General features: G+C 67.1%; 2 protein-coding genes across 3 annotated transcripts in view; both read left to right on the top strand.

Annotated features, from left to right (window-relative positions):
* TEP1 (telomerase associated protein 1) overlaps positions 1–18,542 on the top strand; it is a 73,031-nt gene that overhangs the window by 43,682 nt on the left and 10,807 nt on the right. For both annotated transcript variants that reach the window (XR_010386408.1, XM_064503324.1), the window contains exons 37-42: positions 1,605–1,826; positions 3,682–3,850; positions 4,614–4,832; positions 7,656–7,834; positions 11,258–11,380; positions 15,711–15,818. Coding sequence is in view for 1 of the 2 variants with exons in the window: in XM_064503324.1 (XP_064359394.1) it covers positions 1,605–1,826; positions 3,682–3,850; positions 4,614–4,832; positions 7,656–7,834; positions 11,258–11,380; positions 15,711–15,818 (1,020 nt within the window). In the remaining variant the exon portion in view is untranslated. The remainder of the gene's footprint in view (positions 1–1,604; positions 1,827–3,681; positions 3,851–4,613; positions 4,833–7,655; positions 7,835–11,257; positions 11,381–15,710; positions 15,819–18,542) is intronic.
* On the top strand, positions 6,330–7,638 carry LOC135325387 (shematrin-like protein 1). Its single transcript, XM_064503393.1, is given in 6 exon segments — positions 6,330–6,812; positions 6,875–7,081; positions 7,083–7,289; positions 7,291–7,347; positions 7,350–7,414; positions 7,446–7,638. Coding segments are annotated over 6 exon segments (1,212 nt in total).

Below are 18,542 nucleotides of genomic sequence, written 5' to 3'. Positions count from 1 at the left end.
GGGAGGGGATTGGGGGGCACTGGGAGGCACTGGGGGGGACTGGGAGGCACTGGGAGGCACTGGGAGGGGATTGGGGGGCACTGGGAGGGGATTGGGGGGGACTGGGAGGCACTGGGAGGGCACTGGGGGGCACTGGGAGGCACTGGGGGTCACTGGGAGGGGATTGGGGGGACTGGGAGGGCACTGGGGGGCACTGGGAGGCACTGGGAGCCACTGCGAGAGCACTGGGAGAGACTGGGAGGGGACTGGGAGGCACTGGGGGGGACTGGGAGGCACTGGGAGGGGATATGGGGGCACTGGGAGGGGTTTGGGAGGCACTGGGAGGCACTGGGAGGGGATATGGGGGACTGGGAGGGGATTGGGAGGGGATACAGGGCATTGGGGGGGGACTGGGGGGGACTGGGAGGAGACTGGGAGGGAACTGGGATGGGATATGGGGGACTGGGAGGGGACTGGGAGGCACTGGGAGGCACTGGGAGGGGTCTGGGAGGGGATTGGGAGGGGATACAGGGCACTGGGGGGGGACTGGGGGAGACTGGGAGGGGGACTGGGGGGGACTGGGAGGCACTGGCAGGGGGCTGGGAAGGACTGGGAGGGGATTGGGAGGGACTGGAAGGGGATACGGGGCGCTGGGAGGGGACTGGGGGGCACTGGGAGGCACTGGGAGGCACTGGGAGGGGACAGGAAGGGACTGGGAGGGGACTGGGAGGGACTGGAAGGGGATATGGGGCGCTGGGAGGGGACTGGGGGGGACTGGGAGGCACTGGGAGGAACTGGGAGGCACTGGGAGAGGGATATGGGGTACTGGGAGGCACTGGGGAGGACTGGGAGGGGACTGGGAGGGGACTGGGAGGGGCTATGGGGCACTGGGGGGCACTGGAAGGGGTCTGGGAGGGGATATGGGGGACTGGGAGGGACTGGGAGGGACTGGGAGAGAACAGGGAGGGACTGGGAGGGGATTGGAAGGGACTGGAAGGGGAAACAGGGTGCTGGGAGGGGACTGGGGGGCACTGGGAGGCACTGGGAGGAACTGGGAGGGCGCTGGGAGGGACTGTGAGGCACTGGGACAGACTGGGAGGCACTGGGAGGGACTGGGAGGGGATTGGGAGGCACTGGGAGGGCACTGGGGGCCACTGGGAGGCACTGGGAGGCACTGGGAGGGGACAGGGAGGGACTGGGAGGGGACTGGGAGGGACTGGAAGGGGATATGGGGTGCTGGGAGGGGACTGGGGAGGACTGGGAGGCACTGGGAGGAACTGGGAGGGCACTGGGAGGGCCTGTGAGGCACTGGGAGGGACTGGGAGGAGACTGGGAGGGACTGGGAGGCACTGGGAGGGGACTGGGAGGGGATTGGGAGGCACTGGGAGGCACTGGGAGGGCACTGGGAGGCACTGGGAGGGGACTGGGGAGCACTGGGAGGCACTGGGCGGCACTGGGAGGCAATATGGGGCACTGGGAGGGCACTGGGCGCCACTGGGAGCCACTGGGACCCCCCAGCCCCCCCCAACCCTCCCCCCCACCCTCTCCCAATCCCCCCAGCCCCCCCCCCCCCCACCACCACCCAAACCAGTCCCTCCCAGTGACACCAGTGCCCCCCATCGCAGGTGCTGGCGCGGGGCGGGGGCCGGGCGGCGGGGGCCTTCGGGGCGGCCGCCTTCGCCCCCGACGGGTGCCGGGTGCTGGGGGCCCAGGCCGGGGGGGCCCTGCGCCTCTGGGCCTGGCCGGGGGGGGCCCCGCTGGGGGTGCTGGGCCCCCCCGGGTGCTGCCCCCCCGCCGGGATCGCCTGGGCCCCCCCGGGCGTCGTGGGAGCCGGCAGCGACGGGCAGGTGCGTGTGGGCGGGGGGGGGGGGTTTGGGGTGAAATCGGGGGGTTTTGGGTCATTTTGGGGGGGGTTGGGTGGGGTGATGGGTGCTGGGCACCCTTGGGTGCCCCGTGACCCCCAGTGAGACCCCAGGGCTGCTCATGGGGGTCCCGTACATGGGGGTTTTGGGGTGAATTATGGCATTTTTGGGGTCCCTGGGGGGTTTTGGGGGGGGTTTGGGGTAATTGGGTGGGGGGGCGATGGGTGCTGGGCACCCTTGGGTGCCCCATGACCCCCCACTGCAACCCCAGGGCTGCTCACAGGGGTGCTGTACATGGGGGTTTTGGGGTGAATTATGGCATTTTTGGGTCCCTGGGGGGGTTATGGGGGGGATTTGGAGGGGTTGGGTGGGGGGGGCGATGGGTGCTGGGCACCCTTGGGTGCCCCATGGCACCCGGTGTGACCCCAGGGCTGTTCACGGGGGTGCCGTACGGGGGGGTTTTGGGGTGAATTATGGCTTTTTTGGGTCCCTGGGGGGGTTATGGGGGGGATTTGGGGGGGTTGGGTGGGGGGGCGATGGGTGCTGGGCACCCTTGGGTGCCCCGTGACCCCCAGTGAGACCCCAGGGCTGCTCACGGGGGTCCCGTACGGGGGGGTTTTGGGGTGAATTATGGCATTTTTGGGTCCCTGGGGGGGTTATGGGGGGGATTTGGGGGGGTTGGGTGGGGGGGGCGATGGGTGCTGGGCACCCTTGGGTGCCCCGTGACCCCCAGTGAGACCCCAGGGCTGCTCATGGGGGTCCCGTACGGGGGGGTTTTGGGGTGAATTAGGGTGTTTTTGGGGTCCCTGGGGTGTTTTGGGGTCTCTGGGGGGGTTTTTTGGGGGGGGCGATGGGTGCTGGGCACCCTTGGGTGCCCCATGACCCCCAGTGCATCCCCAGGACTGCTCATGGGGGTCCCGTACGGGGGGGTTTTGGGGTGAATTATGGCTTTTTTGGGTCCCTGAGGGGCTTTGGGGGGGTATTGGGGTAATTGGGTGGGGGGGGGCGATGGATGCTGGGCACCCTTGGGTGCCCCATGACCCCCAGTGCATCCCCAGGACTGCTCATGGGGGTCCCGTACAGGGGGGTTTTGGGGTGAATTATGGCATTTTTGGGTCCCTGAGGGGCTTTGGGGGGGTATTGGGGTAATTGGGTGGGGGGGCGATGGGTGCTGGGCACCCTTGGGTGCCCCATGACCCCCAGTGTGACCCCAGGGCTGCTCACGGGGGTCCCGTACGGGGGGGTTTTGGGGTGAATTATGGCATTTTTGGGTCCCTGAGGGGCTTTGGGGGGGTATTGGGGTAATTGGGTGGGGGGCTGATGGGTGCTGGGCACCCTTGGGTGCCCCATGACCCCAGGATGAGACCCCAGGGCTGCTCTACGCTCGCCTTAGGGGTCCTGTACGGGGGGGTTTTGGGGTGAATTATGGCTTTTTTGGGGTCCCTGGGGGGTTTTGGGGGGATTTGGGGGGGTTGGGTGGGGGGGCGATGGGTGCTGGGCACCCTTGGGTGCCCCATGGCACCCGGTGTGACCCCAGGGCTGCTCACGGGGGTGCTGTACGGGGGGGTTTTGGGGTGAATTTGGGTGTTTTTGGGGTCCCTGGGGGGGTATCGAGGTCCCTGGGGGGGTTGGGGGGGTTTTGGGGGGGGCGATGGGTGCTGGGCACCCTTGGGTGCCCCATGACCCCCAGTGCATCCCCAGGGCTGCTCACGGGGGTGCCGTACGGGGGGGTTTTGGGGTGAATTAGGCGTTTTTCGGTGTCCCTGGGGGGGTTCCGGGGCGCCCAGAGGGGGTATCGGGGGGGTATTGGGTGCTCATGGCCCCCCCGGGTGCCCCCCAGGTGCTGCTGTGGCCGGCGGCCCTGGGGCGGGTGCGGGCGACCTTGCGGCCCCCCCCCGGCAACGACCCCGGCGACGACCCCGCCCTCTGCGTGACCTTTGACCCCACCGGCACCCGCCTGGCCGTGGGGCACCGGGGGGGCGACGTGTGGGTGCACCGGGCGCCCTGGGGTGAGTCATCCCCCCCCCCGGACGCCTGGGCCCCTTCCCCGGAGACCTGGGCCCCTCCCCGGACTCCTGGGCCCCTCTCCCGGACACCTGGGCCCCTCCCGGACACCTGGGCCCCTTTCCCGGACGCCTGGGCCCCTCCCGGACTCCTGGGTCTCTTTTCCGGACACCTGGGCCCCTTTTCCGGACACCTGGGCCCTTTTCCCGGATGCCTGGGCCCTTTCCCGGACGCCTGGGCCCCTCCCGGACGCCTGGGCCCCTTCTCCCGGACGCCTGGGCCCTTTCCCGGACGCCTGGGCCCTTTCCTGGATGCCTGGGCCCCTCACCCGGACCCCTGGGCCCCTTTCCCGGACGCCTGGGCCCCTTTCCCGGACACCTGGGCCCCTTTCCCGGACGCCTGGGCCCCTTCCCCGGACGCCTGGGCCCTTTTCCCGGACGCCTGGGCCCCTTTCCCGGATGCCTGGGCCCCTCCTGGACGCCTGGGCCCCTTTCCCGGACACCTGGGCCCCTTTCCCGGACGCCTGGGCCCCTTTCCCGGACACCTGGGCCCTTTTCCCGGACGCCTGGGCCCCTTTCCCGGACACCTGGGCCCCTCCCGGACGCCTGGGCCCCTTTTCCCGGACGCCTGGGCCCCTTTCCCGGACGCCTGGGCCCCTCCCGGACTCCTGGGCCCCTTCCCCGGACGCCTGGGCCCCTTTCCCGGACACCTGGGCCCTTTTCCCGGATGCCTGGGCCCCTCCCGGACGCCTGGGCCCCTCTCCCGCAGGGCGGCCGCCGTGGCGCTGTGGGGCCGGGGCGCCCGTGAGCTGCTTGGCCTGGCTGGGCCCCCGGGTGCTGGCGGGGGGGGGGCCGGGGGGCCGGGTGTGGGGCTGGGCCCTGCCGCCCCCCCCCGGTGCCGCCCCCCGGCTCCTGTGGGTGCTGCCCCCCTGCGGGGGGGCCCTGGGGGCCCTGGCCGGGGACCCCCGCACCTTGGTGGCCGCCACCGGTAAGGGGGGGGGCGGGGGGGGTGCTATGGGGTGTTATGGGGTGCTGGGGGGGTCTATGGGGTGCTATGGGGCTCTATGGGGTGCTATGGGGTCTATGGGGTGCTATGGGGTGTTATTGGGTGCTATGGGGGGTCTATGGGGCGCTATGGGGGTCTATGGGGTGCTATGGGGAGTCTATGGGGCGCTATGGGGGTCTCTGGGGTGCTATGGGGTGCTATGGGGTGCTATTGGGTGCTATGGGGGGTCTATGGGGTGCTATGGGGGTCTATGGGGTGCTATGGGGAGTCTATGGGGTGCTATGGTGGTCTATGGGGTGCTATGGGGTGCTATGGGGTGCTATGGGGAGTCTATGGGGTGCTATGGGGGTGCTATGGGGGTGCTATGGGGTTCTATGGGGTGCTATGGGGTGCTATTGGGTGCTATGGGGGTCTATGGGGTGCTATGCGGGTCTATGGGGGGTCTATGGGGCGCTATGGGGTGCTATGGGGGGTCTGTGAGGTGTTATGGGGTGCTATTGGGTGCTATGGGGAGTCTATGGGGTGCTATGGGGGTGCTATGGGGTGCTATTGGGTGCTATGGGGGTCTATGGGGTGCTATGAGGGGTCTATGGGGTGCTATGGGGGGTCTGTGAGGTGTTATGGGGTGCTGTTGGGTGCTATGGGGAGTCTATGGGGTGCTATGGGGGTCTGTGGGGTGCTATGGGGCTCTATGGGGTGCTATGGGGGGTCTGTGAGGTGTTATGGGGTGCTGTTGGGTGCTATGGGGAGTCTATGGGGTGCTATGGGGGTCTATGGGGTGCTATGGGGTGCTATGGGGGGTCTATGGGGCGCTATGGGCTGCTATGGGGGTGCTATGGGGGTCTATGGGGTGCTATGGGGGTCTGTGGGGGTCTATGGGGTGTCTATGGGGTGCTATGGGGCTCTATGGGGGTCTGTGGGGTGCTATGGGGCATCTATGGGGTGTTATGGGGTGATTGGGGGGTCTATGGGATGCTTTGGGGTGTTATGGGGGTCTATGGGGGTCTATGGGGTGCTATGGGGGTCTGTGGGGGTCTATGGGGTGTCTATGGGGTGCTATGGGGCTCTATGGGGGTCTGTGGGGTGCTATGGGGCATCTATGGGGTGTTATGGGGTGATTGGGGGGTCTATGGGATGCTTTGGGGTGTTATGGGGCGCTATGGGGTGCTATGGGGTGCTATGGGGGGTCTATGGGGTGCTATGGGGGGCTGTGGGGCATCTATGGGGTGTTATGGGGGTCTGTGGGGTGCTATCAGGGTCTATGGGGCATCTATGGGGTGTTATGGGGTGTAATGGGGGTCTATGGGGCGCTATGGGGTGCTCTGGGGCATCTATGGGGTGTTATGGTGGCCTATGGGGTGCTGTTGGGGGTCTATGGGGCATCTATAGGGCATCTCTGGGGTGTTATGGTGGTCTATAGGGTGCTATGAGAGATCTATGGGGGATCTATGGGGTGCTATGGGGCACCTATGGGGTGCTATGGGTCTCTCTGGGGTCTCTATGGGTCGCTATGGGGCAGGAAGGGGTCCCTATGGGTCTCTCTGGGGCCTCTATGGGTCGCTATGGGGCAGGGAGAGGTCCCTATGGGTCTCTCTGGGGTCTCTATGGGTCACTATGGGGCAGGGAGGGGTCCCTATGGGTCTCTCTGGGGTCTCCGTGGGTCGCTATGGGGCAGGAAGGGGTCCCTATGGGTCACTATGGGTCGCTATGGGGCAGGAAGGGGTCTCTCTGGGTCTCTCTGGGGTCTCTCTGGGTCTCTATGGGGCAGCAAGGGGTCCCTATGGGTCTCTCTGGGGTCTCTATGGGTGTCTATGGGGCAGGGAGAGGTCTCTATGGGTCTCTGTGTGGTCTCTATGGGTCGCTATGGGGCAGGGAGGGGTCCCTATGGGTCTCTGTGGGGTCTCTATGGGGCAGGAAGGGGTCCCTATGGGTCTCTGTGGGGTCTCTATGGGTCGCTATGGGGCAGGGAGAGGTCTCTATGGGTCTCTCTGGGGTCTCTATGGGTCTCTATGGGGCAGGGAGAGGTCTCTATGGGTCTCTATGGGGTCTCTATGGGTCGCTATGGGGCAGGGAGAGGTCTCTATGGGTCTCTCTGGGGTCTCTATGGGTCGCTATGGGGCAGCAAGGGGTCCCTATGGGTCTCTGTGGGGTCTCTATGGGTCGCTATGGGGCAGGAAGGGGTCCCTATGGGTCTCTGTGGGGTCTCTATGGGTCTTTATGGGGCAGGGAGAGGTCTCTATGGGTCTCTATGGGTCTCTATGGGTCGCTATGGGGCAGGAAGGGGTCCCTATGGGTCTCTGTGGGGTCTCTATGGGTCTCTATGGGGCAGGGAGGGGTCCCTATGGGTCTCTGTGGGGTCTCTATGGGTCGCTATGGGGCAGGAAGGGGTCCCTATGGGTCTCTCTGGGGTCTCTATGGGTGTTTATGGGGCAGGGAGAGGTCTCTGTGGGTCTCTATGGGGTCTCTATGGGTCACTATGGGGCAGGGAGAGCTCCCTATGGGTCTCTCTGGGGTTTCTATGGGTCTCTATGGGGCAGGAAGGGGTCCCTATGGGTCTCTGTGGGGTCTCTATGGGTCTCTATGGGGCAGGGAGAGCTCCCTATGGGTCTCTATGGGGTCTCTATGGGTCGCTATGGGGCAGCAAGTGGTCCCTATGGGTCACTATGGGTCTCTATGGGGCAGGAAGGGGTCCCTATGGGTCTCTATGGGGTCTCTATGGGTCGCTATGGGGCAGGGAGAGGTCTCTATGGGTCTCTATGGGTCTCCGTGGGTCGCTATGGGTCGCTGAGGCCCGCTGCCCCACAGAGGACGGCTGCGTGGGGCTGTGGCCCGCGGCGGCCCTGATGGCTCCGCCCCCCTTGCCGGGAGCCGCCGTGGGGCAGGGGCCGCCCGCCGCCCGCCTCCTCCGGCCCCACGCCGGCCCCACGGCCTGCCTGGCCCTCAGCCCCGACGGCCGGCGCCTGGCCACCGGGGGGCGCGACCGGGTGAGGGGGCCGCCGTGGGGCGCGCCGTGGGGCTGGGGGGCCGCTATGGGGCTGCTATGGGGCTGGGGGGTCGCTATGGGGCTGCTATGGGGCTGGGGGGCTGCTATGGGGCTGGGGGGCCGCTATGGGGCTGCTATGGGGCTGGGGGGCTGCTATGGGGCTGGGGGGTCGCTATGGGGCTGAGGGGTCGCTATGGGGCTGCTATGGGGCTGGGGGTTACTATGGGGCTGGGGGCTGCTATGGGGCTGGGGGCCGCTATGGGGCGGGGGGGCTGCTATGGGGCTGGGGGGTTGCTATGGGGCTGGGAGGGCTGCTATGGGGCTGGGGGGTTGCTATGGGGCTGGGGGCTGCTATGGGGCTGGGGGGCTGCTATGGGGCTGGGGGGTTGCTGTGGGGCTGGGGGGCTGCTATGGGGCTGGGGGCTGCTATGGGGCTGGGGGGTCGCTATGGGGCTGGGGGGCTGCTATGGGGCTGGGGGGCTGCTATGGGGTAGAGGGGTTGCTATGGGGCTAAGAGACCACTATGGGGCTGAGGGAGTCGCTATGGGGCTGGGGGGTCGCTATGGGGCGGGGGGGTCGCTATGGGGCTGGGGGGTCGCCGTGGGGCTGGGGGGCTGCTATGGGGCTGGGGGGTTGCTGTGGGGCTGCTATGGGGCTGGGGGGTCGCTATGGGGCTGGGGGGCTGCTATGGGGCTGGGAGGGCTGCTATGGGGCTGGGGGGTCGCTATGGGGCTGCTATGGGGCTGGGGGGCTGCTGGGGGGCTGGGGGGTCGCTATGGGGCTGCTATGGGGCTGGGGGGTTGCTATGGGGCTGGGGGCCGCTGGGGGGCTGGGGGGCTGCTATGGGGCTGGGGGGCTGCTATGGGGCGGGGGGGTTTCTATGGGGCTGGGGGGCTGCTATGGGGCTGGGGGCTGCTATGGGGCTGGGGGGTCGCTATGGGGCGGGGGGGCTGCTATGGGGCTGGGGGGCTGCTATGGGGCTGGGGGCGTCGCTATGGGGCGGGGGGCCGCTATGGGGCTGGGGGGGCTGCTATGGGGCGGGGGGGCTGCTATGGGGCTGCTATGGGGCTGGGGGGCTGCTATGGGGCTGGGGGGTCGCTATGGGGCTGGGGGCTGCTATGGGGCTGGGGGGTCGCTATGGGGCGGGGGGGTCGCTATGGGGCTGGGGGGGCTGCTATGGGGCTGGGGGGCTGCTATGGGGCTGGGGGCTGCTATGGGGCTGGGGGGCCGCTATGGGGCGGGGGGGCTGCTATGGGGCTGGGGGGTTGCTATGGGGCTGGGGGTCGCTATGGGGCTGCTATGGGGCTGGGGGGCTGCTATGGGGTGGGGGGGTCGCTATGGGGCTGGGAGGGCTGCTATGGGGCTGGGGGTCGCTATGGGGCTGGGGGGCTGCTATGGGGCTGGGGGGGCTGCTATGGGGCGGGGGAGTTTCTATGGGCTGGGGGGCTGCTATGGGGCTGGGGGGGCTGCTATGGGGCTGGGGGGCCGCTATGGGGCGGGGGGGTCGCCGTGGGGCTGGGGGGCTGCTATGGGCCTAGGGGGTTGCTATGGGGCTGGGGGGTTGCTATGGGGCTGGGGGGCCGCTGGGGGGCTGGGGGGTTGCTATGGGGTGGGTGGGCTGCTATGGGGCTGGGGGGTTGCTATGGGGCTGGGGGGGCTGCTATGGGGCGGGGGGGCTGCTATGGGGCTGGGGGGCTGCTATGGGGCTGCTATGGGGCTGGGGGTCGCTATGGGGCTGGGGGCTGCTATGGGGCTGGGGGGTTGCTATGGGGCTGGGAGGGCTGCTATGGGGCTGGGGGGTTGCTATGGGGCTGGGGGGCCGCTATGGGGCGGGGGGTTGCTATGGGGCTGGGGGGCTGCTATGGGGCTGGGGGGTTGCTATGGGGCTGGGGGGCTGCTATGGGGCTGGGGGGCTGCTATGGTGCTGCTATGGGGCTGGGGGGCTGCTGGGGGGCTGGGGGGTCGCTATGGGGCTGCTATGGGGCGGGGGGGCTGCTATGGGGCTGCTATGGGGCTGGGGGGCTGCTATGGGGCTGGGGGGTTGCTATGGGGCTGGGGGGCTGCTATGGGGCTGGGGGGTCGGTATTGGGCTGGGGGTCACTATGGGGCTGGGGGGTCGCTATGGGGCTGCTATGGGGCTGGGGGGTCGCCATGGGGCTGGGGGGGCTGCTATGGGGCGGGGGGGTTTCTATGGGCTGGGGGGCTGCTATGGGGCTGGGGGGCCGCTATGGGGCTGGGGGGGCCGCTATGGGTCGGGGGGGTCGCTATGGGGCGGGGGGGTCGCTATGGGGCTGGGGGACTGCTATGGGGTTGGGGGGCTGCTATGGGGCTGGGGGGTTGCAATGGGGCGGGGGGGTTGCTATGGGGCTCGGGGGTTGCTATAGGGCTGGGGGGGCTGCTATGGGGCTGCTATGGGGCTGGGGGGTTGCTATGGGGCTGGGGTCTGCTATGGGGCTGGGGGCTCTCTATGGGGCGGGGGGGCTGCTATGGGGCTGGGGGGCTGCTATGGGGCGGGGGGGTCGCTATGGGGCTGCTATGGGGCTGGGGGGTCACTATGGGGCTGAGGGGTCGCTATGGGGCTGCTATGGGGCTGGGGGGTCGCTGTGGGGCTGAGGGGCTGCTATGGGGCTGGGGGGCTGCTATGGGGCTGGGAGGTCGCTATGGGGCTGCTATGGGGCTGGGGGGTCGCTATGGGGCTGGGGGGCTGCTATGGGGCTGGGGGGTCGCTATGGGGCTGGGGGGTTGCTGTGGGGCTGTGGGGCTGCTATGGGGCTGCTATGGGGCTGGGGGGCTGCTATGGGGCTGGGGGGTCGCTATGGGGCTGCTATGGGGCTGGGGGGCCGCTATGGGGCTGGGAGGTCGCTATGGGGCTGCTATGGGGCTGGGGGGTCGCCGTGGGGCTGGGGGGCTGCTGTGGGGCTGGGGGGCTGCTATGGGGCTGGGAGGTCGCTATGGGGCTGCTATGGGGCTGGGGGGTCGCCGTGGGGTTGGGGGGCTGCTATGGGGCTGGGGGGTAGCTATGGGGCTGCTATGGGGCTGGGGGGCTGCTATGGGGCTGGGGGGTCGCTATGGGGCTGGGGGGCCGCTATGGGGCAGGGGGTTTTCTATGGGGCTGGGGGTCCGCTATGGGGCTCAGAGATCGCTATGGGGCCGGGGGGGCCACTGTGGGGCTGAGGGAGTCGCTATGGGGCTGGGGGGCCGCTATGGGGCTCAGAGATCGCTATGGGGCCGGGGGGGCCTCTATGGGGCTGCTATGGGGCTGGGGGGCCACTATGGGGCTGAGGGAGTCGCTATGGGGCTGGGGGGCCGCTATGGGGCTGGGGGGCCGCTATGGGGCAGGGGGGTTCCCATGGGGCAGGGGGGTTTCTATGGGGCCGGGGGTCTGCGTGGGCCACGCCGTGGGGCTGACGGCGCCGTGGGGCAGGCGCTGGCCGTGTGGCCCGTGGCCGTGGGGCCGGGGGGCGGCGCCGTGGGGCAGCCCCTCCGCCGCTGGCCCCACGCCCACCGCGATTGGCTGAGCGCCGTGGCCTGGGCCGGCGAGCTGCTGGTGAGACGCCGGGGGGCGCTATGGGGCTGGGGGGTCGCTATGGGGCTGGGGGGGCGCTATGGGGCAGGGGGGGCGCTATGGGGCAGGGGGGGCGCTATGGGGCTGGGGGGGCCCTATGGAGCCCTATGGGGCCCTATGGGGAAGGGGGGTCCCTATGGGTCCCTATGGGGCTGGGGGGGCCCTATGGGGCAGGGGGGGTCCTATGGGGCAGGGGGGGTCCTATGGGGCTGGGAGGGCCCTATGGATCCCTATGGGGCCCTATGGGGAAGGGGGGTCTCTATGGGTCCCTATGGGGCTGGGGGGGCCCTATGGGGCTGAGGGGATCCTATGGGGCAGGGGGGGTCCTGTGGGGCTGGGAGGGCCCTATGGATCCCTATGGGGCCCTATGGGGAAGGGGGGTTCCTATGGGTCCCTATGGGGCTGGGGGGGCCCTATGGGGCTGAGGTGATCCTATGGGGCAGGGGGGATCCTATGGGGCAGGGGGGGTCATATGGGGCAGGGGGGATCCTATGGGGCTGGGGGGACGCTATGGATCCCTATGGGTCCCTATGGGGAAGGGGGGTCCCTATGGGTCCCTATGGGGCTGGGGGGTTCCTATGGGTCTCTATGGGGCAGAGGGGGTCCTATGGGGCTGGGAGGGCCCTATGGAGCCCTATGGGGCCCTATGGGGAAGGGGGGTCCCTATGGGTCCCCATGGGGCTGGGGGGGTCCTATGGGGCAGAGGGGATCCTATGGGGCAGAGGGGATCCTATGGGGCAGAGGGGTCCCTATGGGGCAGGGAGGGCCCTATGGATCCCTATGGGGCCCTATGGGGAAGGGGGGTTCCTATGGGTCCCTATGGGGCCGGGGGCGGTCCTATGGGTCTCTATGGGGCAGGGGGGGTCCTATGGGGCAGGGAGGGCCCTATGGATCCCTATGGGGCCCTATGGGGAAGGGGGGTCCGTATGGGTCCCCATGGGGCTGGGGGGGCCCTATGGGGCAGAGGGGATCCTATGGGGCAGGGGGGGTCCTATGGGGCTGGGAGGGCCCTATGGATCCCTATGGGGCCCTATGGGGAAGGGGGGTCCCTATGGGTCCCCATGGGGCTGGGGGGGCCCTATGGGGCTGAGGGGATCCTATGGGGCAGAGGGGATCCTATGGGGCGGGGGGGTCCTATGGGGCTGGGAGGGCCCTATGGAGCCCTATGGGGCCCTATGGGGAAGGGGGGTTCCTATGGGTCCCTATGGGGCCGGGGGGGGTCCTATGGGTCTCTATGGGGCAGGGGGGTCCTATGGGGCTGGGAGGGCCCTATGGATCCCTATGGGGCCCTATGGGGAAGGGGGGTTCCTATGGGTCCCCATGGGGCTGGGGGGGCCCTATGGGGCAGAGGGGATCCTATGGGGCAGGGGGAATCCTATGGGGCAGAGGGGATCCTATGGGGCAGGGGGGGTCCTATGGGGCTGGGAGGGCCCTATGGATCCCTATGGGGCCCTATGGGGAAGGGGGGTCCCTATGGGTCCCCATGGGGCTGGGGGGGCCCTATGGGGCTGAGGGGATCCTATGGGGCAGGGGGGGTCCTATGGGGCTGGGAGGGCCCTATGGATCCCTATGGGGCCCTATGGGGAAGGGGGGTTCCTATGGGTCCCTATGGGGCCGGGGGGGTTCCTATGGGTCTCTATGGGTCCCTATGGGGCAGGGGGGTCCCTATGGCTCCCTATGGGTCCCTATGGGTCCCCATGGGGCTGGGGGCTCCCTATGGGGCCCTATGGGGCCCTATAGGGATCTATGGGCCCCTATGGGTCGCTATGGGGCAGAGGGTTCCCTATGGGTCCCTATGGGGCAGGGTGGATCTATGGGGCCCTATAGGACCCTATGGGGGTCTATGGGTCCCTATGGGTCGCTATGGGGCAGGGGGATCTATGGGTCCCTATGGGTCCCTATGGGTCGCTATGGGGCAGGGGTGGATCTATGGGTCCCTATGGGTCGCTATGGGTCCCCATGGGGCAGGGGGGATCTATGGGGCCCTATAGGACCCTATGGGGGTCTATGGGTCCCTATGGGTCGCTATGGGACAGGGGGATCTATGGGTCCCTATGGGTCTCTATGGGTCTCTATGGGTCCCTATGGGTCGCTATGGGTCGCTATGGGGCAGGGTGGATCTATGGGGCCCTATGGGTCCCTATGGGTCGCTATGGGTCGCTATGGGGCAGGGGGATCTATGGGTCCCTATGGGTCCCTATGGGTCGCTATGGGTCCCTATGGGGCAGGGTGGATCTATGGGGCCCTATAGGACCCTATGGGGGTCTATGGGTCCCTATGGGTCGCCATGGGGCAGGGGGATCTATGGGTCCCTATGGGTCGCTATGGGTCCCTATGGGTCGCTATGGGTCGCTATGGGGCAGGGGGATCTATGGGTCCCTATAGGACCCTATGGGGGTCTATGGGTCCCTATGGGTCGCCATGGGGCAGGGGGATCTATGGTTCCCTATGGGTCCCTATGGGTCGCTATGGGTCGCTATGGGTCGCTATGGGGCAGGGTGGGTCTATGGGGCCCTATGGGTCCCTATGGGTCGCTATGGGTCGCTATGGGGCAGGGGGATCTATGGGTCCCTATGGGTCCCTATGGGTCGCTATGGGGCAGGGTGGATCTATGGGGCCCTATGGGTCCCTATGGGTTGCTATGGGTCGCTATGGGGCAGGGGGATCTATGGGTCTCTATGGGTCACTATGGGTCACTATGGAGCAGGGGGATCTATGGGTCCCTATGGGTCCCTATGGGTCGCTATGGGGCAGGGGGGATCTATGGGTCCCTATGGGTCGCTATGGGTCCCCATGGGGCAGGGGGGATCTATGGGGCCCTATAGGACCCTATGGGGGTCTATGGGTCCCTATGGGTCGCTATGGGACAGGGGGATCTATGGGTCCCTATGGGTCCCTATGGGTCGCTATGGGTCGCTATGGGGCAGGGTGGATCTATGGGGCCCTATGGGTCGCTATGGGTTGCTATGGGTCGCTATGGGTCGCTATGGGGCAGGGGGATCTATGGGTCCCTATGGGTCTCTATGGGTCTCTATGGGTCCCTATGGGTCGCTATGGGTCGCTATGGGACAGGGGGATCTATGGGTCCCTATGGGTCTCTATGGGTCTCTATGGGTCCCTATGGGTCGCTATGGGTCGCTATGGGGCAGGGTGGATCTATGGGGCCCTATGGGTCCCTATGGGTCGCTATGGGTCGCTATGGGGCAGGGGGATCTATGGGTCCCTATGGGTCCCTATGGGTCGCTATGGGTCCCTATGGGGCAGGGTGGATCTATGGGGCCCTATAGGACCCTATGGGGGTCTATGGGTCCCTATGGGTCGCCATGGGGCAGGGGGATCTATGGGTCCCTATGGGTCGCTATGGGTCCCTATGGGTCGCTATGGGTCGCTATGGGGCAGGGGGATCTATGGGTCCCTATAGGACCCTATGGGGGTCTATGGGTCCCTATGGGTCGCCATGGGGCAGGGGGATCTATGGTTCCCTATGGGTCCCTATGGGTCGCTATGGGTCGCTATGGGTCGCTATGGGGCAGGGTGGGTCTATGGGGCCCTATGGGTCGCTATGGGTCGCTATGGGTCGCTATGGGGCAGGGGGATCTATGGGTCCCTATGGGTCCCTATGGGTCGCTATGGGGCAGGGGGGATCTATGGGGCCCTATGGGTCCCTATGGGTTGCTATGGGTCGCTATGGGGCAGGGGGATCTATGGGTCTCTATGGGTCACTATGGGTCACTATGGAGCAGGGGGATCTATGGGTCCCTATGGGTCCCTATGGGTCGCTATGGGGCAGGGGGGATCTATGGGTCCCTATGGGTCGCTATGGGTCCCCATGGGGCAGGGGGGATCTATGGGGCCCTATAGGACCCTATGGGGGTCTATGGGTCCCTATGGGTCGCTATGGGACAGGGGGATCTATGGGTCCCTATGGGTCCCTATGGGTCGCTATGGGTCGCTATGGGGCAGGGTGGATCTATGGGGCCCTATGGGTCGCTATGGGTTGCTATGGGTCGCTATGGGTCGCTATGGGGCAGGGGGATCTATGGGTCCCTATGGGTCTCTATGGGTCTCTATGGGTCCCTATGGGTCGCTATGGGTCGCTATGGGGCAGGGGGATCTATGGGTCCCTATGGGTCTCTATGGGTCTCTATGGGTCCCTATGGGTCGCTATGGGTCGCTATGGGGCAGGGTGGATCTATGGGGCCCTATGGGGCCCTATGGGTTGCTATGGGTCGCTATGGGTCGCTATGGGGCAGGGGGATCTATGGGTCGCTATGGGGCCCCGCATGTGGGGCTGAGGCGTGGGTGGCGGCAGGTGTCGGGCTCGGCGGCGGGCGCCGTGGGGCTGTGGGAGCCCCGGTCGGGGCAGCGGCTGCGGCAGCTCGGGGGGCTGGCGGCCCCCGTCACCGCCCTCGGCCTCCACGTGAGCCGGCAACGGGGCGAAACCCCGCCGGAACGGGCAAAACCGGGCGGGAACGGGGGGAAACGGGGGGAAACGGGGGAAACGGGTGGGAAATGGGGGAAAACGGGGGGAAACGGGGGGAAACGGGGGGGAAACGGGGGGAAACGGGGGGGAAACGGGAAAAACGGGGAAAAACGGGGGGGAACGGGGGGAAATGGGGAAAAACGGGGAAACGGGGGGAAACGGGGGGAAACGGGGGGGAAACGGGGAAAAACGGGGAAAACGGGGGGGGAACGGGGGGGGAACGGGGGAAAACGGGGGGAAACGGGGGAAACGGGGGGGAAACGGGGAAAAAACGGGGAAAAACGGGGGGGGGAACGGGGGGGAAATGGGGGAAAAACGGGGGAAACGGGGAAAACGGGGTGGAAACGGGGGAAAACGGGGGAAACGGGAGGGAAACGGGGAAAAACGGGGGGAAACGGGTGGGAAATGGGGGAAAACGGGGGGAACCGGGGGGAAACGGGGGGAAACGGGGGGGAAACGGGGAAAAACGGGAAAAACGGGGGGAACGGGGGGGAAATGGGGGAAAAACGGGGAAACGGGGGAAACGGGGGGAAACGGGGGGGAAACGGGGAAAAACGGGGAAAAACGGGGGGGGAACGGGGGGGGAACGGGGAAAACGGGGGGAAACGGGGGGAAACGGGGGGGAAACGGGGAAAAACGGGGAAAAACGGGGGGGAACGGGGGGGAAATGGGGGAAAAACGGGGGGAAACGGGGAAAACGGGGTGGAAACGGGGAAAACGGGGGGAAACGGGAGGGAAACGGGGAAAAACGGGGGGAAACGGGGGGGAAACGGGGGAAAACGGGGGGGAAACGGGGAAAAACGGGGGGGAAACGGGGGGAAACAGGGAAAAACGGGGAAAATGGGGGGAAACGGGGGGAAACGGGGGAAACGGGGGAAACGGGGGGGAAACGGGGGAAAACGGGGGAAACGGGTGGGAAATGGGGAAAACGGGGGAAAACGGGGAAACGGGGGAAACGGGGAAAAACGGGGGGGAAACGGGGGAAACGGGGGGGAAAGACGGGGGGAAACGGGGGAAACGGGGGGAAACGGGGGGAAATGGGGGGGAAACGGGGAAAAACGGGGGGGAAATGGGGGAAAACGGGGAACGGGTGGAAATGGGGAAAACGGGGGGGAAACGGGGAAACGGGGGGAAACGGGGGGGAAATGGGGAAAACGGGGGAAATGGGGAAAAACGGGGGGAAACGGGTGGGAAATGGGGGAAAACGGGGGAACGGGGGGGAAACGGGGGGGAAACGGGGGGAAACGGGGGGGAAACGGGGAAAAATGGGGAAACGGGAAAACGGGGAAAACGGGGGGGAAACGGGGAAAACGGGGGAAACGGGGAAAAACGGGGGGGAAACGGGGGGAAACGGGGGAAACGGGGAAAAACGGGGGGAAACGGGGAAAAACGGGGGGGAACGGGGGGAAATGGGGGGAAACGGGGGGAAACGGGGAAAACGGGGGGAAACGGGGGGAAACAGGGGGGAAACGGGGGGAAACGGGGGAAAACGGGGGGGAAACGGGGGGAAACGGGGGGGAAACGGGGGAAATGGGGGGAAATGGGGGGGAAACGGGGAAAACGGGGGGAAACGGGGGGGAAACGGGGGAAACGGGGGGAAACGGGGGGAAACGGGGTAAACGGGGGGAAACGGGGGGAAACGGGGGGAAACGGGGGGAAACGGGGGGGAAACGGGGGGGAAACGGGGAAACGGGGAAAACGGGGGGAAACGGGGGGAAACGGGAGGGAAACGGGGGGAAACGGGGGAAACGGGGGGAAACGGGGAAAAACGGGGAAAACGGGGAAAAACGGGGGGAAACGGGGGAAAACGGGGGAAACGGGGAAAACGGGGGAAGCGGGGGGAAACGGGAAACGGGGGAAACGGGGAAAACGGGGAAAACGGGGAAAACGGGGGAAAACGGGGAAAACGGGGGGAAACGGGGGAAACGGGGGGAAACGGGGGGAAACGGGGGGGAAACGGGGGGAAACGGCGAAAAACGGGGAAACGGGGAAAAACGGGGGAAACGGGGGGAAAACGGGGGGAAACGGGGGGAAACGGGGGGGAAACGGCAAAAAACGGGGAAACGGGGAAAACGGGGAAAAACGGGGGGAAAACGGGGGAAACGGGGGAAACGGCGAAAAACAGGGGGAAACGGGGAAAAACGGGGGGAAACGGGGAAAACGGGGAAAAACGGGGGGAAACGGGGGGAAACGGGGGAAAACGGGGGAAAAACGGGGGAAAACGGGGGGAAATGGGGGGAAACGGGGGGAAACGGCGAAAAACGGGGGAAACGGAGAAAAACGGGGGGAAACGGGGGGAAACGGGGGAAAACGGGGGGAAACGGGGGGGAACGGGGAAAAACGTGGGGGAAACGGGGGGAAGCGGGGGGGAAACGGGGAAAACGGGGGAACGGCAAAAACGGGGGGGAAACGGGGAAAACGGGGGGAAACGGGGAAAAACGGGGGAAACGGGGTAAAAGGGGGGGAAACGGGGAAAAATGGGGGGAAACGGGGAAAAACGGGGGGAAACGGGGGGAAAACGGGGGGAAACGGGAAAAACGGGCGGGAAATGGGCAAAACGGGTGGGAAACGGGGCAAAACCCCACAGGAATGGGAAAAAATTGGTGGGAAATGGGCAAAACGGGGCAAAACAGGAAATGGGGGATTTTGGGTGCAGACGGG

Source organism: Dromaius novaehollandiae, chromosome 36 (genome assembly GCF_036370855.1).
Source record: "Dromaius novaehollandiae isolate bDroNov1 chromosome 36, bDroNov1.hap1, whole genome shotgun sequence".
Classification (NCBI taxonomy): domain Eukaryota; kingdom Metazoa; phylum Chordata; class Aves; order Casuariiformes; family Dromaiidae; genus Dromaius; species Dromaius novaehollandiae.
The sequence above is the reverse complement of the archived record's forward strand: the minus strand, read 5'-3'. Positions and strand labels throughout refer to the sequence as shown.